Source organism: Coffea arabica, chromosome 7c (assembly GCF_036785885.1).
Source record: "Coffea arabica cultivar ET-39 chromosome 7c, Coffea Arabica ET-39 HiFi, whole genome shotgun sequence".
NCBI classification, from domain to species: Eukaryota; Viridiplantae; Streptophyta; class Magnoliopsida; order Gentianales; family Rubiaceae; genus Coffea; species Coffea arabica.
In genome coordinates, this window is record NC_092322.1 from 6,488,505 (window position 1) to 6,513,956 (window position 25,452).

A 25,452-nucleotide genomic window follows, 5' to 3' on the forward strand; every position below is an offset into this window, starting at 1 on the left:
AACTACTTTTTAGTGATGGTAGTATGAATGCTACTCATGCTCTGTCTTCTAGTGATGGTAGTATAAATGTTAATTTTGGATAATGCTCCGTTTGGATTAATTGTTTTTGAAATATTTTACTGTAACAGTGTATACGAAAAACTTTTACTATTAATATTATTTGATATATTGTATGAATGAGATTTTTTTTAGTTGTTTTTGTTTATGCATTACTGTAATATTATGTTTGAAAAACTTGTTTTTGAAAAATAGATCAATCCAAACAGAGGATTATTTCAAATATTATTTTATTTGCATCACAAATATATTTTCTAATCAACTCTTTATTTTATCAATTATTTTTTTATCTCACACACACCACATTACAAAAAGTATTAAAATAATTATTTTAAATTATGTTTTAATTAATCTTCTGTCCAAACAGTCCCATTGTTGTTTTTGTGGGTAAATACACCAACTGTGTTTAGATTGTAACATTATTCCAAGTTATTTTTGTTTGTATCAAAAACACAATTTTCAGTCGCAAAAAAACATACATAACATCCTGCAAAGTACTAGAGTAATTATTGCATATATTATTTTAAATAATTTGCTATTCAAACGTACTAATTGGGGGAGTGAATGGAATTGAATGGTGCTCGAGGAAGGAGTGTAAGTGAAAGATCAGTGTTCGAATTATCCCGCTTACACTTAAAAGAAAAAGATGGATTAACCGCACCCAATTATGTCCAACCCCAAGTCCCAACCATATATATTTGTCCCAGTTTCAATAATCAACAGGCACTCCAATCATTTTAGTGTCTCAAAGTACTTCGAGAAAATCTCGAGCGTTCACCGCTCCATGCTTGACTGCCATAACTCTAGCTAAGAGACTGTCATGTTCATATTCCTTTCCGTTGTTCAACAATGATTACTACTACTCAATTTCATCCCAAAATTAAGCTAAAAAAGTGGCTATGCACTGCATTTCTTCGTCATAAAGTAGTCCCTCGCATGAGATACTCAATACCAACACCAATGAAGCACGCTTTTTGTTCATGCATCAAAAGGCGAAGATGGAGTTTGACTTCCTGCTATCATTCGTCATTCAGTAGTCGAATTTTTCCTCCAGGAAAAAAAAAAGGCTATATTTTGCAATTGTTTCCCTAGATTTGACTGGGCATTCATGGCTTGCACATTAAAATGTACCCTACAGAAACTGTTTTTGGGGTTTTCTCACGGTCTATGCGTCCTGCAATCCGCAATACATAATGTTGTGCTGTATTTGTTCGTAATTGACTTTTCTTCCTGGTTGGTGCATGCAATAAGCATGAAAAGAAGAACAAACAGGCCCTAATCAAGCACACCTGAACTTGGTTAAATTCTGGCTAGCTGCGAAGCAGAAATGGAACTTGGACTAGGTTAATGAGAACTAAGGTTAAATAGAAATTATACATACTAATACCTGGGAATAGAAGGTAATTTAGCAGCGTAAGCTGGCATCAAACAAGTAGCTACTAGCTAGTGACACTATTTAAACCTCGGTTCAAAGGGTGATATAGCTACGCCAACTAGCCAGCTCAAACTCGAAGGTTGTTTGTATTTCTTGAATTAACACCACCACCACCACGACGACGACGATGACGATTGGAACTCCGCTGATCATCACTAGCACAAAACATCGCCTCCCAAATCTCAGCAAACACCTCAATGATCAGCCCATGATAATGCCTCGAATTCAACGACAAAAAACACTGCAGCAGCTGCTCCAAATCTCTCTCCTCAAACATCTGCTTCTCCAATATCATCTCCATCATTGACCTCTTAAAATCCTCGTAAGGGTCCTCACTCTTCTTCACGATTGCAAAGCTCTCCTTCACCTTCCCATCCACGCTGCATGGTATCAGCTTTTTGAACACCGACAACCTCGCCGGTGACTCGTTCTCAGCCGCTGACGACACCGAAGACGGCCTGTAAATGGTCGTCGACCTCGATACTCCGCGTTTCGTCGAGTGCTTTTTATTCTTTTTCTTGCTAGTCCGCTTGTGACGCCTTGTAATGGGCAAAGGGGTCTCGCGAATGGTTTCGAGATTTGGGTTGAATTCCGAGGAGGAGTCATCGGAAGAGGAACTTCTCCAAGAAGATATCAGGGTTTCAGTCTCTATCATGCTCTCTTCTTCTTCTTCGTCTAATATTACTTCACCACCTTCGCTGCTGAAAAGCCCGCTTTCAGCTGAGGAGGTGCTCGCGCGGAGTCTAGCTGGAGGAGCTCTTTTCTTCTTCCCTCGTCGTTTCTTTTTAGATGGCGGAGGTGGCGGTGGTAAGGCTAATATTTTCTTGTCTTGGTCGGAGTCGCCGGAAGCGCAGGAGTTGTATATCTTTCGACGAGGGGTCTGATGTTTGTCGTCGTAGATCTTAGCTACAACGTGCCATTTCTCTTCTTGCTCCCAGCTGAATTCTTGTTGCGACGATGATCTGGCGCGGCCGTCGTCGGAGTGTTTAATTGCAGCGGGCTTCATTGAGGCGAAGCCACAGCCGATGGATGAGAAAGCGGAGGACACGTGGCGTCTGACGGACGATGAGCCGGAGCTCTTAGGAGGGTTTGTGTAATGATCAATGGTGAGGAAGTTGGGGTTGACTGGGGAAAGTCGGAAGAATGTAGGGACAGGATCATGTGGGAGAGTGGAGGCGTCTTTAGAGCGACAAGAGTGGAAGGTTGTGGTGACGAGTTTGGAGACACGAAGCTTAAAGCTCTTGCTGGCCATGGATGGAAATTGGGTTTTTGGGGGGGGGGGGGGGGGGGGGGGGGGGGGGGGGGGTTGGGGGGGAAGGCGTGGGGGATGGTGGAGATTAGTCGTCTGGAAGCCGTGAGTTGAGAAATGCCTGCGAAAGTGTCAAAGTGTGAACTGTTTGAAGACGAAGATGGTGTTTATATAGGGAGTATGGAGCGTGTTTTAGTTGCAAATATATAAAAAAATTAAAAAAAATAAATAAACATAGAAGTTACAGGGATTTGCTGAGAACATGATTGCATGATTGAGAAACAAACCATTGTTTTAAAATGCTTTTTCTTTTTTTTTTCTTTTTTTGCTGAGAACATGAATTTATTGGTTTGATTTTTTTTATTTATTATTATGCTTACTATACGCCAGTGCACCCTGGATCAATAAAGAATTTTATTTTTGGCAGAGAATAATACCAGCAGCATACGTTTTTGTTGGATTACTAAAAGCAAAATAATCCATCACCTTCGCTATACAATATACATCGCTCGCGCCTATTTCAGTATTCACTGGTCTCGCCGCTGAGCGGAGGCGAAATCAACTTCGTTGTTTGTCACACATAGATTCTTCCTTTTGTTGGTAAGTGACTAAGTGAGCAATCTGCCACTGCGCGCACGCTTGACTAGCCTATTAATGTGATTTCATGTAAATCATAAAATACGGCCGCGAAATTGTTCGCATTCTATTTAGATATGTGGAAAAAAGTCCATAGTACTTATGGGGTCTAATAGAAACTTTTTCAATAAAAAAAAATTGGCCTTTTTTTGGTGAAAATAGATTGTGCTAATTTGAATTCAAAATTTATATCATTATGAATGGTCTTAAATTTTTTGACATTTTTTGTTCACTTTGATGGCATTTTTTTTTCTTCTTAATTTGTAGAGAGGATGTTTTTATCTATTTTTATCATATAAGAGGAGATGAAAGATTTGTTTTAATTGTGTTAAGAAAATACTTTTACCTTTTTGGCACGCTACACTTCAAAGTTGATTGAGGTGCCAATTTTAGAGGGGATGGGGGTTGGGTTGAGTTGGGTGATGAGATGGGAAATATTATAAGTAAGAAATCCTAAATTCAAGATTTTTCACTTACAAAAAAAAATGTACAATTTTAGAAAATACTAACATATCAATAATTAGGATAGTGGTATCAAACAATTCAACTAATTAATATTTGTAATTACTTTTTTTAAACATCTCTTAGTGTTAACAAGCTTTTATAATGACAAAATTTTCTATCTAACTTCTATGGGCTTTTTTGTCATCTTAATGTTAGGGGTGTGGATTTAGCCCCACCCAATATTAAAAGCGTTCAGTTGGGCCATTCTATCTATTTTTTAGGGGCATTTTTGCCAATTTGTTAAGCAAAAAATAGTATACCATTTTAAATGAAACTTTAGAAAAGTTTATTGATCATTTGTATACATTTTGAACTTGTTTTTGAAATTGAAGAACAATAAATAGAAAAATGATTTTCTCAACAAAAAGAGTTATAGCACAAGTTATCATTGCATTCCTAAATCTTGTGAAAATATAATAGAAATATTTTAGCAAGAAAATGATTGGATTGACATCAAAAAAATAGAAAGAAAAAGTTCAAAAAGAAACACGAGAAAACATTTGGGAAAATGTTGCACTTGTGAATGGAAAAAGAAAAATAATAGAAAAATGTCTTATTAGAAAAGGAAATATTTCCTTAGAGCTCATAGTTTTTTTTTTTTTTTTTAAATATAGTTTTTAGGTCAAGTTATTTTCTTGCTAATCCCGTGTTATAGCTTGTTACTAAGAAATTTCTTTGTCCTTATATTCTGCTTTAGTTTCAAAATTATTCTCCAAAAAAGCGTGCCAAAGGTCACTAACTTCTGATCTAAAATTTTATTTGTTTTTAACTTATCATACTATTTTTTTTTTGTCTATAGAGTGACAAAAATACCCTTGCACTTGACCAATAAAATACACACAATGATCCTATTAAATACCTTTTAAGAGTATAATGGATCATTGGACATAAAAAATAGTATAATGAATTAAACAAAATTTTTAAAAAGTTTGGTGACTATCGATGCACTTTATAGCATTAAATATACATTTTTCTTTTAAGGATCCTTAAACATACCTTTGGAGGCAAAAATTGAATAAAAAAAAAACAACAACAAGACTTGCTGTCTACAGCCGATTGGCGACTCTCCTTGCAAGAATATCTGTCATATCCCAAAGACAGGTGAAATCTGAAGGGGACGAGGTAATTCTCAAGAAGCTGGTTGGAGATTACATTGTGGAAGTCGAATGTTGTTGCCTTCTGGCCTAAAAGAATTTATTCTTTTGAACCATAATTGTGGAGAAAAGTCGATAAAGAGGCGACAAAACACCCAAGCGGAGGCGCGTGTGCTGGTACGGCAGTGAGTAGCAAATAGCAATCAACCGGCCAAGTCTTCTCCACACTCTGATGTCCAAAAGCACAAGACTCTGTAAAAGGATAACATCACATTATATATTCAACTTTACAACAGCGTCCTAATTCACCCCAATGTTCAAATTTTGAATTCCTAGACTTCATTGCATCACGCAAAGGTGTGAGGCTGGACTGACTGCTTGACAATTAAAAATGCAGAACACCAGTTTCCTCTGTAATTGATCCCAACCCAACTGATGCAGCAGCTTAGCTCTGAACCATCAACTTTGAAAACTCAAATATATATATGCATATATATATATATATGTGCATATTTTGCTTTTACTTCGAAGTTCAAATTGGATATCCCAAGATCGAGTTTTTGCTCGCCTTTGTATAGTTTTTTTTATCTCAATATAATCAAATTACAGTTTGCTCGCCCCTTTTCTTCTTCTTTTTTCTAAGGCATCAAGTCTTTCTTTAAAAAAAAAAAAAAAAAAAATTGGCCGACGACTTAAAAGTAAACAAAAACGGATTTCCTGTTCTTCACTTCTTCTGATGTTGCTGTCTTTCTTCTAATACCTCCGAAGCAACAGCTGCTTCGTGGCAGTCGGCAGATGAATTGAAAATTTACGTGCAGACCAATTCTTTACACACAAAGACCTTTTTTTTTTTTTTTTGGTCGACATAGGGGTGTCCGGGTCAATTCTTACGGGGCTCGACTAATTTCTTACGGCTCGGAAAAGGAGGCCCCACTCCACTTCGGACACGGTAACTCCAGGTAGATTCGAACCTTGGTTGTCTAAGGCCAGACAACGCCCCTAAAGAGGAAAGCATGACCGATTGAGCTGCCTAGGGGGCAACTTTACACACAAGGACTTGGTAATCCAAATTAATATACCATTCTATTGTAAGTTTTGTAAAATTTGCTTTATATTATTGAGAATTTCCTTGATTCAACAGAATACTATGTCGAATGATAGTATAATACTCAACATTTTGCTCCTCAATATGGTAGACATGTTCAGAACTTGACGTAAGTGCAAGAATGCAATGGGTGGTTTTTTTTTTTTTTTTTTTTTTTAGTTTTTAAAACGCGTGAGGGAAAAGAATTGCAGCTGTCCAACATACTGTCAAAGATGAGGATGATATGCTGGAGAAATAATTAAACCTATGATTGTTTATTTGCTTTTCCATTTTTTTTTTGGTCTCCCCCTTTCAGAGAGACTAATAAAGCAGAGTTGGATGGTGAAAAGCTAAAAAAAGCAACCTTTTGTTTCTACCATCTATTAATCATCGTCATCTTATCAAATGCAGCTCCCCGTCCCCGTCCCCGGCGCCGCTGCGACTGTTTTGTTCTTGGAATGATTTTTTTTAATTATTATTAACGTACCCGAAATTAATCTCACGCTTATCAGAGAAAAACAGAAACAAAATGACTATATCGGGATGCATGGCCTTGCATATAAAGCAATTTCCAACTATTGAAGACTGAACTTTTTGGTACCGTACCTGGCTAAGGTAATACTAAAAATTATGAATCGGACGCGAGGAAAGCAGCTAGACTTTTGTGGACGGAGAATGTAGATGTAGAGCTTTTCCCTCTGGAGACCCACAGAAAACGGAAGTCATTTGTAGAAGCAATCTCAAAAGGTTGGGGTTGGGATCCTAGGGAACAAAATCATCCAAGCACAAACTTATCCTTCCCTTTTCTATCTTCTTTTTATTTCGGATAAATAAATAAGTAAACGTTATGAAGTTGGCTTTTGGAGGTAGGAAATTCATTTCTCGCCTGTTGTGATGGTACATGATTTAACACCTAATCTTTTGGACAATATTTTGAGACATTTAAAAATAAAAAGTACAACACTTTCAATGGAGTTGAGAAAGCACTAGTTAAAAACATTTAAAAAAACCTGCTAGTTGGGGGGTTCTCCTCGCTGAGATTCAGGTTTCGAATCGAGAGTCCTCTCCATCGAGGTTCAGGATTCAGATCTCGTATCTCCCAGTTAGAGTTTGAAAAAAGTAAGAGGAGAAAAAAAAAACTAAAAATCAAAGAAGTAAAAATCTAAACCTGAGAGCGGGGCAGCAGAACTAAAGACGATCCAATTGGCTAACTTGCCTGACAACTGAGTTGGGTTTTGAGTACGTTAATACGCACGTTTTGGTCGCATATCCATGCAAGGGCAAACTTGGGGCTGTAATCAGCAATCGCCACCGAAGTAAAACTTTGGGCCCAAGTTTCAGGTCCAGAAAGTCGGCAAGAGGCCTGTTTGTTGCTCTGCTATGTCATTAATGCCCCAGTTGACCGCTCAAGGACTTGCCGTCCACGACATTGTGGGTTTTCGGCGATCCAGAAATTGTCGTCTTGTTCTTGAGAAGCAGATGAGAACATAAAGATGTGTGGAGGGAAACTGGCTTTTCTATTAGAGAATGTCAACACAAAAAGTTGATTCTCCTTGAAGGGGCAATCGAAGAAAATCCCAAGAACTTAATACAACAACTATTTGGGACATGGATAGTATTGATCATTGAAGCAGTTGAAGATTATGTACGGTTATTGTGAAATGTTGACAAGATTTATATTTCGTTTGTGCCCAATAAAATTAATTTATGCTTATCAGAAAATAGAAATTCCACCGTTACCAGGTTAACAAATTTAGATCAATACTCAAGGAGTTCATAACAAGTTGCAACAAATTTAGACCACGTCTGATGAGCTGAAGCCTTGTGGAATATCTCAAACTACATTTACAGTCCGAGTCGATTGTTTGTTTTTTTTTTTTTTTTTTAAAAAGTCAGACGCGGCTGGCCACGCAATAACCATACCCGGCGGCTTTGCCACCGGAACTTTCAAAGTGTGAAAGCCAGCCGTTAATCCAATTGCACCAAGAAAGCCAGCCGTTAAAATGATATGATGATATTTTTTTATTAAACAAGTAGTCTCAATTCTAGATACTGGCTAGCTAGCTAGTAGCCGGAATTGGAGCAGCGCTGCATGGTTTAGAGTTAGACTCCTCTGGTCTTTTAGTTGTGACTGTGAAAGTCTCTGGATCCCATAAAACGACGTGACACGAGTCAACTATGGCGTGGTGTCGGTAGCACCCAAGTTTTGTCGATATATTTAAGGGTTAAAAACAAAAAAACCCCGTGCTAAATCTAATATACAACTAAGCCCCCTATGGTTTCAAAATATGCAACGCGATATCTCGTGCTTTGAACTAAGTTGTAACACTGACGAAAATCGGTAAAATTAACGGGAACTGATGAAAGGACCAAAATGCCCTTGTATAATACCCAAAAGGCAATTGAGCGGACTCATTTCTTCCCTTCAAACCCTACGAAGAGAGAGAGAGAGAGAGAGATAGAGAGGAAGTAAATCGAAGGAGACGAAGGAGACGGAATCAAGTAAGAAAATCGAAGAAGACGAAGATTTATTCCAGAAAATCGAAGGCAAATGGGTATGTATGCTATACTTCGTTCATGTTATAATTAATTAAAATCAGTTCATGCATGTTATAATTAGTTTACAATTTAGGGTTACCCATCTCAGATTTTGAGGGCTGATGATGTTATTTACACCCGTATTTGGGTGTTTACCTTAGAAAATTCTTGATTTTATGAGTTTTGAAACTGGTACTTTGGATTTAAAATGAAGATTTTTGCTGTTTTGGGACTACGACTTTAGTTTTGAAGCCGAGATTTTTTTAAAAAATTTTGGGTGTTAGAACTAGGAGTCATGCAAATAATTTCTGAAATGTCCATTTCTACTGGGAGATTTTTGCTGATTTGGGACTGCAAGTTTGGATTTAAAGTTGAGATTTGGGTGTTGACTAGGTGACGCAAATAATTTCTGAAATTTCCATTTGTGATGGGAAATTTTTGCTGATTAGGGGTGTTGAGTAGGATCTGTTTCTGTTTGTGTGTGTTTGTGTGTTTAAGTATAACTCAGTCACTTGCTATTACAACAAGATATTTAACAAAGAATTGTAAGTAAAATTTCTATAATTGTTACTGTCTTCTCTGGTTTAGTGGTCCAGAATGCTATTAAAATTGATTTTCTGTTTGTGCTTTTATGTTTATTTGGTTTTCTGTATATCAATGATGGAGACATAGTAGTTGGGAGACTAAAGCATATTTATTATATTTCTTGAAACATTCAACAGAAGAAGACAAGTCAGAGGAGACAGTAGATATACATATGTATTTTGATGGAAAATTTAGAGAATATCCTGTCCTCCACTACACAGGAACCCGTATGGCTATCTTTAAAAATAGACTTGAGGACCACATCTGCATAGTTAGCCTTTGCAGAATGTTTAAAAAAGTGGATGAGGATGCAACTAGAGTGACTTTCTGGTTTTGTGCTCCAGGAGTAGACTTAGATGGTGGTCTACATCCAATTAGGGACCATGATGATGTTAAATTAATGAATAAAGCACATTGGGGTTTGGCAACAAGGATAATATATGCCTGTAGTGGGGATGATTCTTTTGAAAAGTCACTAGAACATGGTGGGGACAATGTGTTGGAGCCAAATTCGACAATGGATGCATCAACAATAATTAAAAATACAGATGGGGTACATAACACCAAAATAGACAGCAGAGATGGTGGGGTACAAAAAAAAGATGATGGGGTTAGTAATTGCAATCCAAATAAGCCATTTAACACTGATGATGATGATGATGAGCCTGAATGGTTGAAGGAGGGGTTGGAAAAAAAAGAGGATGAGAACATTTTCGCAAGTAAAAAAGATGTGGACAGAAGTAGTAAACCAGAAGGTGGGTCCATACTACATTCCACTCATTTTAAGCCTTATCACGTGTTCTCTTTCCCTGAGAAGGTGGCTATCAAGAGCCTTGCCAAAAGTGAAACTAGTAAGGAAAAAAAGTCTAGTAAAAATAAGAAGCAGTCTGCAGGGCCAGATAGCATTGGAGAAATTCCACCTCATATCTCATTTCAGAATTCATCTCAAGCTGCATCTCAAGCTGCTGACTAACACCCATCTCAGATCCCATCACAAGCTGAAGCAGAGAACAGTAAAAAGGCTGAGGAAAGTTCAACAGAAGAAGGAGCACCACATACACTCGAAGAGGATTGGCAAGAACCAGTAATTTCTGATGAAGAGTTGCTGGACAAGTGCGGATCTAATGATGAAGGCCATGAAGAATGTCATGACTTTAACCCTGAAGTGGAGTTTCTCAAGCCACATTTTGAGTTGAAGGTTGGGCAAAAGTTTTCCAATTTCAGAGTTTTTAGATATGTGTTTGATCGAATGGTTGGTAAGAGAGGGATATGAGGTTGATTGGGTAAAAAATTACTCGAAAAAAATTATTGCGAAGTGTGCAAAGGGCTGTTCTTGGAGGATTCGTGCAACACCAGTCCAAGGTGAAACTACTTTTCAAATTAAATTATTGAAGGGCCAGCATGTTTATGCTAGAGATTACAACAACAAGCATGCAACAGCCAAATATTTGAGCGTGAAGTACCAAGACAAGATAAGAGGTGACCCGCAGTGTGCTGCAATAGGATTTCAGAATGATATTAGAAGAGATCTAATGATTAACGTGTCCGTTGCCAAGATACGCAGAGCAAAGAGATGTGCAAAAGATGAGATGCTTGGCACGGATATGGAGCAATATCACCACCTTTGGAGTTATGCAGCTACAATTAGAGAGACAAATCCTGGTAGCACTGTCAAGATTAAGCTTGATACAGCAGAAGAAGATTCACAAGGGACATTTCAAAGACTGTATTACTGTCTTTATACTTGCAAACAGGGGTTCCTCGATGGCTGTCGACCAATAATTAGTCTTGATGGGTGTTTTTTGAAATCTGCATTTGGTGGTCAGTTGTTGTCAGCAATTGGTAGAGATGGCAATGACAATATGGTTCCAATAGCTGTAGCAGTGGTAGAGGTAGAGAGGTATGACTCATGGAAGTGGTTTCTGGAACAACTAATGGCTGATCTGGGACTTGGTGTGGAAAACATACCCTGGACATTCATCTCAGATCGACAAAAAGGACTGGTCCATGCAGTGAATGAGTTATTTTCAAATTCTGAACACAGGTTTTGCTTGAGGCATATGTACCAAAATTTCAAACAGAAGTTCAAAGGAAAAGAGTTGAAGGACTTGTTCTGGGCAGCAGCAAGTGTTGGGAATGAAGTGGACTGGAAATTAGCAATGAATTCCCTTGAAAAAGCTTTAAATGATGCAGCTGAATGGCTGCAAAAAGTGCCAAGTGTTTTATGGAGCAGGTCACATTTTAGACAAAGTAGCAAATGTGATATTCTTGTGAACAATTTTTGTGAGTCATTTAATAACTATATCTTAGAAGCTAGAGAGCTACCTGTCATAGGGATGCTTGAGCAGATTCGAAGAAGGCTCATGCAAAGGATTCAAGAGAAGAGGACTGGTATGCAGAAATTTCAAGGAAAAATATGTCCTAACATTGCAGAGAAGATTGATAGGAATCTGAAATTCAGTAGGCTGTGTATTCCCACATGGGATGGCAAGAACAAATATGAAATTGATTGTGGGCCCAGAAAATCTGTTGTGGTGGATCTGAATGAAAAGACTTGCACATGTGGCTATTTCCAGCTTACAGGTTATCCTTGTGCTCATGCATGTGCTGCAATAGGAGCACGTAGATTGCCTTTGCTTGATTGTGTGCATGCCTGCTATAGTAGAGAAAATTACTTGATAACATATGAGCACACTATCACACCTGTCCCAAGTAATAAGTATTGGGTGAGATGTGAAGAACAACCCCCAAAACCTCTTGCAGTTCGAAGAATGCCTGGCAGACCCAAAAAGATCCGGCAAAGGGCAGCCGACGAGCCTAAAAAGGGTCAAGTCTCAACCAGAAAGGGTCTTGTGGTAACTTGCAAGAGATGTTTTCAGCCAAGACACAATTCAAGGACCTGCAAGAATGCCATTCATCCCAACTCTAAATTCTACAAGGTAACACAGCTTACAGATTTCATAGGCTAAGACTAATTGCTGTCCCAAATCATTTTAATTGAACATTAAAATGAACTTGTTTTTTATAGGCTCCTGACACCAATGTAGCTGAATCAAGTTCAGAACTTCATTCATCAGCTCCTTCACCAATAGTACCCCCGCAACCAGTTCCAAATCAAGAACAAGCTGCACCTGTTCAAAAAAAAAAAACTGCAGGCCCGGGAAGCAGTATACACAGCCAACAATTGCGAGTGTAGCAAAAAATGTGCCTGCTAGACAATCATGTTCTCAGGTTGGATTTCATGTAACGCAAAAGTGATTTAATGAAGCATTTTTCCTTCAAACATTCATATTTTCTACTTCAATTGCAGCCTGTGAGTGGAACAACGTCACTAGCAAAAGGACCCCTTCGTCCTACTGTTGCTGATGTTCTATACAACCTAAGATCCAAAAAAGCAAGAAGATGTTAGAGTTGAATTTTGATGTGGAATGTATGTTTGTTGATTGCCTTTTTGTGTAGTTTAAGGAATTAGTGGTTGCTGATAGAGTTGGTGGCAAACAGCTGGAATGTATGTTTCTGATGTATTTTGTCTACTCTGTTTGGAATTGTTATCAATTATTGCAAACTGGAAACTTTGATGTATTTTGATTGGATGCTGTTGGCTTCAGCAATTTGGAGGATTCTTTGCTGATGTTGGACACTTTAATGTACTTATTGACTATTTTAATGGAACATTATGATTATGGGCTGCAATGGTATATCTCAATTGCAGAAGAAGCTATTTCTGGGCAGTTTTTATGGGCTGGAATATTTCATGTACTGTTTGTCTGGGCAATTTTTGTTTGGTGGGATGTATTTTGTCTACTCTATTTGAAATTGTTATCGTTTCCGGAATGTATAGTGGGATATATTTCTGGAATGTTGGGTGGGATATATTTCTGGAATAGTTTATGGACTGGAAATTTTAATGTACTTTGGTGTACTTATTACTCAAAATTGGAATGTAGAAGACGTTATTGTGTGTGCTTATTGCTCAAAACTGTTTTTAATGCACAAATATGCTTACAAGTGTATATAATAGTTAGATGTTTGTTTCATTGTTTTAGATAGGACATCTTTCGAAAAAATAGAAGAATAAAGTGCACATTCCCATGAACAAAACAAACTACCTGATTTTCTTCATTTCCATTCATAAGCTTCTTCATTGTCTTATTTTACAGACATTTTCATCAACAGAAGCAAAAGTGAAAAAATAGATACCATTAGACAATAGCTAACTAGTACTTTCAAGTTCTTCACTTCATCATTCAAGTTCTTCACTTCAGAATTCGAGTTCAAGCACGACAAATGTTCTTCAACCATTGGCCTCTCAAAAAAGTTTCCTCTGCCGGTTTCATCTCTATAGATGGGATTACACCATGAGAAAAATCTGCATTCATCCCTTTCACAAACAAAGTACAACATCCCTTTGGATGGCTTTTCGGACTCAACAATCTTCACCTTTGCCTTTTTTCGACAGTCGCACAGCTTATATTGGTACCGTAGATTCCTAGCTCCACTATCCCCTCGAGAGCTTGAGGAAGACATGAGCAAATTTTTTAGTCAGTCATTTCCCTTCATCAGTAGATAAATCCCAATTTAGTTACCAACATTCTTACTTTAAACCCTAATAACAACAATTTGTTAGTCAAAACCCAAAATCAAATGCTTTTACCTTATGGACTGCAATTTGTTAGCCAAGATTGTGTAGAAGTTCCTCGCAGGTTGACTTCCTATATAGAGGATGGCTTTACCTTTCAAACCTCTTGTGTGGTAATTTGATTTCTCCCAAAGGCTAGTTCAATTTCTCTCCATCAAGTAGAAATCGATTCTATACACAAGCATCGGTGGGAGGGAGTTTTATTGGGGGCTAAGGGGTACAATAGGAATATTTGCTAAAAATTAAGTATAAAGAATTTGTTTTTAGCTTCCAGTACATCAGTCCCGTTAATTTTACCGATTTCCGTCAGTGTTACAATTTAGTTCAAAGCACGAGGTGTCGCGTTGCATATTTTGAAACCATAGGGGGTTTAGTTGTGTATTAGGTTTAGCACAGGTGGTTTTTTTGTTTTTAACCCTATATTTAATCATGGACTCTGGAGCATGCAAACATATGATGATTAGAAGAGAAATCAAACTATCCGATGTTCGAATCTAGTTTAATTTGATAAGAGTTCGTTCGAATTTGATTTATCAACTTGTTAAATTGGATTTGACCAGTATTTTATGTTCAACAACTTTTGAATTTGATAAAAATTTTCTTCAAACTCGATTCGACAGATAAATGAGTTAAATTTGAACAAAATTTTAAATTCATTAAAATAATTAAACAAGTTTGAACACAAAAATATATGATTTGATTAGACTTATTTATACTCCAAGCGGAGACTTTTTTTTTTTTTGAAATGCCAAGCGGAGACTTAGAAGATTGAAAAGGAGAGAAATGAATCAGGCAACTATCCTATCCTTTCCTCTCCTCTCCTCAACCAATTGGGCTAGGACCATACATGCAAATCGGTTGATACAATTGAATGGATGATAAGTAAGGAATGAAAGAATTATCCGTTTATAACTTAAATTTCTTAGATAATAAAAATTAGTAAAATTTATGACATCCTCTAATTAGGGAAAATGACCAATTTAGTCCTTAAACTTTTTTTTCCATCGATTTCATCCTTATATATTATTTGTAGCCAATTTGATCCTTAAATTTATATTTTGATTCCAATCAAGGAACTCAGAGCAGCGGAGTCACTGCATAATTTCCTTCAAACTCCTAATTGAGCAACACAAATTAGAACTCACATCCAAATTCTCCAAACTGGCCATCTTGGACAAAGATTCATGCAAAGAACCAATGAAATTATTGAATAACAAGGACAAATTCTTCAAGTTACTCATCTTCACAAGGGTATCAACAGGTAATTCACCAAAAAATTTATCAAATAGTTCCAAAACAGAGCATGCACCAAAGCTTTTAGGGACATTACCTGACAAATTATTGTAGGACAACACCAACTCTACCAAGTTTGGACACAAATCAAACAGATAAGGTGGTAAAACACCTTGGAAATCATTTCCTCCCAAATACAAAAACTGCATAACCCTACCAGCACCGCTTGGCAGCTTGAAAATTTTTTTGTTTTTGTTTTGGGTTCTGGGTATTTCTCACAAAACTTTTCTGTCAGTTAATTTTTGTTACAGCCCCACCATTGAAATTCCAAAATACCCCTTTTGGATTGCTCAATTAAGAGTTTGAAGGAAATTATGCGGTAGCTTCGCCGCTGAATTCCTTGATTGGAACCGAAATATAAATTTAAGAATCAAATTAGCTACAAATAATATATAAAGATGAAATCGACGGGAAAAAAAAAGTTTAGGGACTAAATGGCCATTTTCCCCCTCTTATTATTACTGCAAGCAGCCGTACGACTTTACTGGGTTTGAGGTGGGATAGGAAAATTAAACCCAAGGGTCCGTCTTACTACCTAGATCAACAAGGTTTGGAGATCGTTGGCAGTTTCACTTTTAAATTTGGGAAGTATCATTTGACAATCGTGTGACAATATCTTCATACAATCGAAAACTTCTTGATAGAGTATTATTTGGAATAATTACTGTAACACTTTTTATGATATGATGTATGTGAGATAAAAAAGTGATTGAAAATATAAAAAGATAAATTGAAAAATGTGTTTATGATGCAAGCGAAAAGTTTTTTTGAAAAAATTATCTATCCAAACATAGCCTAGTCTAAAATCCAAATTTGTCTAGTACTGAAATTTGTGCATAACTGTTTAATTTTTTTTTCAAATACTCTTGATTTTCTTAGAATTCTATCTAAGAAAAATGTTGGAAGCATTGCCAAACTACATTTCAAAATGCGAGGCAAACTCTGGGCGTTGCTATCAGTTTGATTACTTTCTCTGCGCTCTCCTGTGTTTTGTTAGAATGCGAAGAGGCCAAAACTATCCATCATTTGACGACACCCCCGACAAAAAGGAAAAAAAATTTCCCACTTACTATTAATTGATTGATTATTCATTGCTTCGTGTAGGTGAGACTTTCGAAAGAGAACACAAGGACAAATGGTGAGATTGAGACTTGAAACAACGAGTGATTTCTTTCTTTCACGAGTAAAAAACCAACAAATTCTTCTACCACTCAAGTCCCCCACTAACGGTTCAGCCAGTGACTACTATAAAAGTAGAAATGTGAATAACCACTTAAGAACACAACTTGTGATCCCAGTATCAGTGAGTATGCTTTTACCAGTAACAGTAGATGAAAAGAACCCGTCGCTTCTGTTCACTCATTGCCTTCGGCAGCAATAATGCATTGGCAAACACTGGAGTAGATTCGGTTTCTGCAGGCTATAGTTGAAATCTTGTCACACAATCTTACCGATACAAGGTATGAAAATGTGATAAGATTCGGGTCACATAATCTACAAGATTCGGTCTATCCAAGTTTTTGCCTAATACAATTATCCAAGTCTGAACCCAGAAAAAAATTAAAAAAAAAGGCAAAAGAACAAAGGAGCTACTCCAAAAGACATATATATACATACATACATACACATATGTATATGTGTATATATATATATATATATATATATATATAGAAACATCTACAGTCTATTAAAAGTAAAATTTAGAGACAACGACATAATTGCGCGCCACCTTTGGTGTAACTTCAATTTTGAAGCGAAAACCTTTGAATGACTTAAATGAGAAAAATCAAATTAGGCCTTCGACACCTCTAAGGAGGCACTATCTAATAACTCAATTTAATATTTAAATTTAACTAGTGTTTTGACCCGTGCTATGCACAAATAAGAATCAAGATTAATTAAGGGTTCGTTTGATAAAATTAAAAATTAAAAACTGAAGTTTGAAATTTAAAGTCTGAATTCGTCAAGTTACTGAATTACTAAATATTAAATCTGATATATTTGAGTAGAAGTGGCAAAATGGATATATGGTTGATAAATGGTTTTAGTTAAATGGATTGTGGATCAAATTGATCCAATCCAATTAAAACCATTTAATAAATGGATCTAAATGGATGTCATTTAAATGGATAGTGTAAACCATGATCCATCCATTTATCCATTTACTCTCCCAAATCCTAAATTTAAGATCAAAATGTTTTTTTTCAAAAAATACATATCCCCAAAGTTCTATCCTTAAATCACCTAAAACCTTTTGGTAATAACAAATGCTTGTACTACTACTCTATTTCAGTTCTTCATAAAATTAGTTTAATTCCAAGAAAATTTAACTGTTGTGGTCAATTTAACCTTTCGTCATTACTTTAAGTATCATTTTGTAAAGTAATGAACAATTAAGAACTTGGCTATATTTTTATAACTTTTGAATGAATTGAATACGGCTTTACCGTGAAAAAAAGTTTACGTTTCCAATTTTTTGCACTCCTGTTCAAGAGTGATGTCTTGAATAAAAGTGGAGTTCTAATAAGAAATCTTATGTTATTTGACAAGTAAAATATTTGCATCACATGTGCACGTAGTACCTAAAAATGTATGAAACTCCTTATTATACCATTGATATACCAGCTACCTTATATTACTTAGTAAATTAGGTGTCTTTTGTTTTTTGGATAGTTGAGTTGGGTGATAAGGGGAGAGGGATTGCAAGTATGAGGATTTGGAAAAAAAAAAAAAAAAAAGGTGTCATTTACATATTTTAACCAATGTTGCGGGGACACTCGTTAGAAATTTTTTTTTTATAAATAAAAGAATTAAAAAAATAAAAATTATTTTGACACTGCATGATGCATTCTCGCTTTTTCTTTACTTAAGAATATAAATGTTTGCAATCATTACTACATGAGAGTTTAATTTAAAAAAAAACAAGAGTAGAGACTAAAATATAATTTTGAAAATGATGGAAGAAGTCTAGGAACTAGAAGCAAATAAAATGTAATTAATGTTATTGGCAACTTGGCATGTGAGGAAGTTATGAAGGAAAGAATAGGTGGTCCCACAAAATTAATTTGACATATGAGAAAGTTATGAAGAAAAGAATAGATGGTCCCACAAGATTTTATCTCATATTTTTATAAATGTGTTTTCTATTTTTTAAGTTAAATGGATGTATATGGATAAGATGGATAATCCATTTAAATCCACTAACATAATTGGATTTGAATGGTTATCCATTTAAAACCATTGAATTTATATGGATCATCCAAATCCATTTAAGGTTGGTTTATATGGATGGATTAGTGGATATGAATCCATTTTGCCACTTCTAGTTGATATATATAGCCAACTCGGCTTAAGATATTTCATAGTTCATATGCACTTTTCTTGAATATCATTTTTGGTTTTCTTGAATATCATATGGAGCCCGATACTAGTGTTTGGATTGTAGTTTTGTTCTAAAACATTTTTTATGTTTTTTTCGTAAACATATTTTTTGATCAATTTTTTATCTTACATATATCAAATTTTTACGATATAACTTTCTACAAAAACTCCGGCAATGAACAATCCAATGGCAAAGAAAATGCTACTGTTCTGATCGGCAAGTCGCATACTGATCATCTTGCCCATCGGCATCGGCCTTCACATGGCGACCATTGACCTCACTTCAGTGTGGTCGCGTTTCACTCCTCGGTGGCGGAGCGCTCGTTGACCTATCACTCCTCGGTGGCCTAAACTTAATGCTGAAAAGGACGGCTTACTCGTGACTAATTTTACTGAATAAATATTTTCAATATTTTAAGTGGAACCCAGCTACCTTTTATTTGGTTTACTATCCTATAGGTACTGTAAGATTTTTCGGTTGTTTTAAGGTCCTGGTAGTTTTTTGTTTAATTACGAGGTTAGTCGATAATAATAAATAATAATATAGCAGCAGCATGATTTTCTGATTTAATTTGGATGGCGGTCCACTCTGGATTATTTGTGGGATTTCTAGGAGACGGGTCTTACAGTTTAATACTATTGACAGGTACGGGGAGTTTTGGAGTCAAAGGCCAGAGCGCCAGACGCTGAGTTTAACGGCATTCAATGCGGCCTTTTTTCAATTAACATTATCGGATTGCCATAATTATTATCGTTTTTCCTTTTGGAAGCAACTCTTCATTCTTATCTTTATCCGTGAAATAATTGGTCAACGAAGAGAATCCCTTTCACGAATACAATAAAAAAGACAACTCATTCTCGGAAACGAACAGGAGAGGAAAACAAAAACTGTTTTTTCCTTTCTCCTTCCTTTTCGGGTTCGAGGGTGTGAAGGAGCGGTGATCTGATCATTCCACGACCAAATTATATATATAGATATATGTATATAACTATTTCCTAGTTCCTACCGATCCCCTTTCCCTACAATTTTGGATTGGATTACACTTTCCATTTTTTCCAGAAGAAAAGAAAGACTTTGCTGCCTAAAAAACTGCAAAAATATATACATATATAACCCCCCGTACCTTCTCTTATTGGTGGGTGGGACTTGGGAGGGTTATATTTTTGCATGCTTCTATACGTTGTTGATCTGGGCTGTGATATAACAGCTCATGACCAGTAGTCTTATTTAATCACCATAAGAGAGGCTCGAGCTATATCTTAATATTAGTTCCCTGTGTGTTGTATGTATATATAGAGTCCGTATCTTAGATTCTTATTGCGTAACGATCGAGAGACGTGAATGATTATCACACACATATGTACCTAGTTGTTGCCTGGCGAGACGAAAAAACCCCGTGGGAACCACGATAGTTCTTTTTACTATTATTGGAGAGCTGACAATCTCGTGCAATTAATTAGCTGAGGAATCAGGAGTCAGGATCAAGGATTCCATTATCACCACCCCTCAACATGGCTTTGTCGACGGAGAATGGGATCCCGGAAACCCGCTCAAAGCTTAATCCATATGCTTGCGCATGTGCAATAGTTGCATCTATGATATCCATCATTTTTGGCTATGGTTAGTTTTGTTTCATTTTGATTTCTCTCTTGTTCTTCCTTTCTTTTGCTTATTCTTCATGTTTCATCTTGTTCTGGAATAACTAACTAGTTATTAGATTCAAACATCTTGTTTTGCTCGATCATGCAGCCTTATGATTGGGTCGTGTCTGCGTGCTTGCGCGTGCTTTTTCCTTTATTGTGGTGGTTTGTAAGTTTAAATTTATCCACAACTGGGGGAAAAAAGGAATACGGTGCAAATATGGAAATGAACGAACAATGAAGTTTTCCTTTAGTTTGTCCTTTAAGGATACATTTTTCATATTCCGTGATTTAATTTGTTAACCTGATTATCACCGAAAAGTAGCCCAGGGAAACGTTAGTCAGCAGTTGCAACAGGGGAATTAACTTTGTTTTGCAAATTTCAGACACCGGGGTGATTAGTGGAGCAATGATATTCATCAAAGAGGAATTCGATGTCAAGGAATCACAACTGGAAGTCGTTGCCGGAATCCTAAACATGTGTGCTTTGGTCGGCTCTCTCTGTGCCGGAAGAACGTCCGACATGATCGGCCGGCGTTACACGATCGTCATAGCATCCCTGATTTTCCTGCTGGGCTCAGTCGTGATGGGGTACAGTCCAAGTTATGGCGTCCTACTAGCAGGAAGGTGCACGGCTGGTGTAGGCGTCGGCTTTGCGCTGATGATCGCACCTGTTTATTCTGCCGAGATATCGTCTCCATCCTACCGAGGATTTCTCTCTTCTCTGCCAGAAGTTGGCATTAGCGTTGGCATATTACTCGGTTATATCTCCAATATAAGTCTCTCCGGCTTGCCTCTACATCTTAACTGGAGACTAATGCTCGGGATTGCAGCCGTCCCATCTCTTTGTTTGGCTATTGGCGTTCTCAAGATGCCCGAGTCTCCGAGATGGCTTGTGATGCAAGGCCGCGTAGGAGATGCCAAGAAGATTCTGTACAAAGTCTCCAATGATCCTGAAGAAGCCGAATATCGACTAAGGGACATAAAAAAGGCTGCCGGGATTGATGAAAATTGCAACGATGATATTGTTAAATTGCCACGCACAAAAGCCACCCACGGCGAAGGGGTATGGAGGGAACTACTACTCAGGCCAACCCCGGCGGTCCGTTGGATTCTGATTGCGGCGGTTGGAATTCATTTCTTCGAGCATGCTACTGGAATTGAAGCAGTCATATTGTACGGCCCGAGGATCTTCAAGAAAGCCGGAGTCAGAGCAAAGAAAAAGCTCTTACTCGCCACGGTTGGGGTGGGGCTTACAAAGCTGACATGCATCACAATTTCAACCTTCATGGTTGACAGAGTTGGGAGGAGAAAGCTCCTGTTGGCAAGCGTTGGCGGCATGATATTAGCATTAACAGGACTGGGAACCTGCTTGACTATAGTTGAACATTCTGGGGATCGTCAAATCGCATGGGCATTGGTTCTAAGTCTTGTGGCAACGTATTCTTATGTCATGTTTTTCAATCTCGGACTGGGACCGGTGACATGGGTTTATAGCTCTGAAATTTTCCCATTGAAGTTAAGGGCACAAGGGGCCGGAATTGGCGTAGCCGTGAACAGATTTATGAATGCCACGGTGAGCATGACGTTTTTATCACTTTCAGAAGCGCTTACGATTGGAGGGGCCTTCTATCTGTTTGCTGGAGTGTCAGTTGCAGCTTGGTTGTTCTTTTACTTCTTCTGTCCTGAGACCAGGGGAAAGGCATTAGAAGATATTGAAGCCCTTTTCAGCCCCGGCCGGGGGAACTCACCTTTGCATGCCGCCGCAGAGAAGCCTGACAAAGAGGTGGAACTTGGCAGTGGAGGAGCTGGACATACTTAACTATAACATGTACTGCTCCATTAATTATTAAACCAGGAGTTTATTGCCACTCCAATCCAAGCATCATAGGTTCTGCTTAACATTTTTGTGCATGTAAAAGGAAAAGAACTCCTAAACCCTGAAGAATATACTACTACTACTAGTACTGTAATCGTGTTTGGTGCTGCTTTGCGGCACCAGCACCACTAATGTTGCTTTCCGAGATCCATAGAAAAGGATTGATTGCCTGTTTCAGACTTTAAATTAGCTGTTTGCCAACCCAGAAAGATCTTGTATGTTGCGAAGATACGGTTGATAAACACTAAAGTTGATGCTTGCATTCCGCTGCCGACAGGCTGACTTTTTTTTTGAGTGGCAAGAACGACTGATCAAGAAGGGAGTACTTGCTTCTTGCGCCTAATTGTTCTGGTTAAAAGTACCGCCCGCTTCCCTATCTTTTGAATCTTTCTTCGCAATCCTTTTGACTCCATTCAACATGTACGATTAATCTAAGACATATATGCTTCGTGTTTACATTGAGTAGATTGACCAAAAAAAAAAACTTTCTGCCTAAATTTGGAGATGTTGACCCAATTATTAAATTAATTGCTGTGCACACTCATTAGATTAGATATCTTCTTCTTCTTCTTTTTTCTCTTTCGGCAGACAGAGATGACTTGTGGAACTGATTATCCAAAGCTATTTGTCAGTTCCAGCACCTACTTCCTGTCGTGTATATCCATTGTCAATATTGGCATAAGCAGCATGGATGGATAAATAAACAGCAGTCGGAAAATTTCGTGTTGTTAATTGTCGCAAGTAAAATTGAATCAAGTGGGAAACGTAAACTTGGACTTTTGTTTGCTGATGGATGGGTATCATATCCACCGCCCAGCTCTTGTAATCCAACCCACCAGACCTACCCTGTCGATTTACTACTCCTAACCATCCTTGATTTCTTTCTGAATCCAGAAAGTGATGGTGATTAATGAGCACGTAAAATGGACATGGGTTCAGCTTCAGAAGCAAAGTGATCCACTACTACTTGTTAAGAATCTGTACTGTATCTCCTACCTTACTCCAGACCCTTAGTTGCATGGAGGGGAATTTAAAGAATTGGGATTTCATTTTGCTACCATGAAATGCGTTTCTTGAAAATTGCGTGCATTGGTTTGATAGGTACTTGGGGTTTTGTCTGCATGAATCGGCAAAAGTGAGATTAAACTTAGAACATAAAAAAGCTGCTTGAATCATTTCAAATTCTAAGAAATAGGTTGGGGTTTCGTGAAGAATTTAGGAACCGATGGATGCCATACTCCAATTACAATACTCGACCGAGCGGCCTAATCCGACACTTAACCATTAATTAGTCGCTGGATGGCACACTTGCGAGGGGAAAACGATGAAGGATTGAAAACTTGCATTGCAAGTGCTGGTGCTAAACTAAACCATTGGGCTTTAGTCCGATAAACAGTGAGGGAAACGCATCTTAGAGCTGCTTTTCCTTGCACTAAACATTCAAATTCTTTTGTTCAAAAAAATTCAGAAAATACAGCATGCACTTGTTTGATTTGGAGGTTCATCCCTCATCTCCCATACGACTTCAATTGGGCTTCCCATTCTTTTGTTCGAAAAAAATTCAAAAAGTGCAATGGTACATTTATCCGATAGTTCACCCATCAACTCATGCAATAGGAATAATGTAGATTCTTGTCGTTATACTAAAAAAAAAAAAAAAAAGTGCTAGTGCCGAACTAGCAATTATCTACTCTCTCTAATTTCGCAAGATGCACTGAATAAACGCAAGATTGGGAAACGATTTTGGATGTCGAATCTGCACCTTTTGGGAGGGGGAGGAGGCGGGGAAGGGGAATGCATATTGTCACCACTCCCGATTATTCCTCTTGAGAATCAGAATTTTTGCTCGAGTCTGATGGAGAAATGAGAAAATACACGATTTTAACTTTTCAATTATGGTTTGACGGAGTTGAAGACGGTGTAGCGATTAATTTCCTGACCAATCGCGTGTCATCTTTGCCTTCAAAGTCCTGATTAGGGGTGCGTTCGAATCGAGTCGAACTTGAGTAGTGATTCGAGGCAAAATAACTAAGCTCAAGATCGCACTCGTCAAACTTTTAGAATTCAAACTCGAGCTCGAGTTCGACATCAATTTACGTTACTCGAGTTCAAGTTTAATTAAATCTAATCAATTCAAATCAAGTTCAATCAAGTCTAATCAAACTCACGTAATAAAAATTAATATTTTATATATAATTTTAAATAAAGGATATTATTGATATTTCACAATAATAAAATTAAAATATATATTATAAAAATCTCGATTAGACTCGTCGAGCCTTCGAGCACAAAATATTGAAACTCAAATTCGACTCATTACTTCTATCAAGCAGCTCGAGTTTGAACCGAGCTGTTGGCTCGAGATAAACTACTCGGTCCAGCATCAGCCCTAGTCCTGATTGACTGGCCATCCATTTTTGGGAGGTTAATTACACTCAAATTGGCAGTATTTATGGTGGAGAAAACTATATTGAACCCCACTATCAGAGGACCAAAAACCATTTGCTGCCATGCCATATCTTCTGTAGTTTTTCGTACTACTACTATATAGTATTATAGAGTTTATTGTCAAAATAACTCTTCTTCTAGAATATATACTCAAAATAACTTAATTTTAAAATTTATTACTTTTGTGATCCTTTTTTGCCACTTAATTTTAAAACTTATTACCTTTGTGATCCTTTTTTGCCACTTAGGCTGCATATGTGTCAGGATAGAGATAAAAACGTCCTCCATTTCTCTTTCTCATCTAATATTTTCTTCAATTTTCTCTATAAAGCTTCCCACATTTTTTTCTTTCATTATCTTTCCCTTGTCAAATATAATCTAAGAAGCCAATCTTTATATTAACAGCATCTAAAAAATATGTTTCGCAAGTCAATAATCTTAAGGTAGATGAAGATTATTTTCATCTTTTCAAAGAGTAGAAAGGATAACATAAACAAATATGATAACCTTGAAATTTTTGTAATTGATTGCAATTTTCGTTGCAATTTTTGTATTTTTAAAATTATTTTTTGAAAAAATATATATGCAATAGGTTTGATACATTTAAAAAAATTCGGAGACCAATAATAGTAAGGTCAATAATGGTAAATTTTATTCTAGATAATTATAAGGAAATTATAAAAGTTATGCAATCTTCTTGTGCCTCTATAATAAAAAAAATTAAAATTTTAGCTAATATTAGAAACTATAAATTGGATTAGAACTTTCCTTTCTTGTTATTCTACATGGCAATCAGGATAATTAGATGGGAACAATAATATCATTATGGTAATAAAATTTGAAAGTGAATCACATTGGAAATATTTTTTAGTAAGAGTGTTATTTTGGCAAAAAACTCAGTATTATAAGTACAGGTTCATTTTAGCGACGGAAAGGACCAAATTCTTCTACTAATTCTTTCTTCAATGTCGTATCCATAACAGTCATAA

The 25,452-nt window shown here is 37.0% G+C and overlaps 2 protein-coding genes across 2 annotated transcripts; one reads left to right on the forward strand and one right to left on the reverse strand.

Annotated features, from left to right (window-relative positions):
- Nucleotides 1–750: 750 nt before the first annotated feature.
- On the reverse strand, nt 751–2,763 carry LOC140010210 (transcription repressor OFP7-like). The gene has a single exon (XM_072056726.1). It carries the CDS (start codon nt 2,742–2,744, stop codon nt 1,560–1,562), a length of 1,185 nt encoding a protein of 394 aa, XP_071912827.1. The 5' UTR covers nt 2,745–2,763; the 3' UTR covers nt 751–1,559.
- Nucleotides 2,764–19,665: 16,902 nt separating this feature from the next.
- Nucleotides 19,666–22,224, forward strand: LOC140010192 (probable polyol transporter 6). The gene is made up of 2 exons (XM_072056704.1): nt 19,666–20,116; nt 20,523–22,224. The coding sequence occupies exons 1-2, from the start codon at nt 20,008–20,010 to the stop codon at nt 21,956–21,958; spliced, it is 1,545 nt and encodes a 514-aa protein (XP_071912805.1). The 5' UTR covers nt 19,666–20,007; the 3' UTR covers nt 21,959–22,224.
- The last annotated feature ends 3,228 nt before the right edge of the window (nt 22,225–25,452 follow it).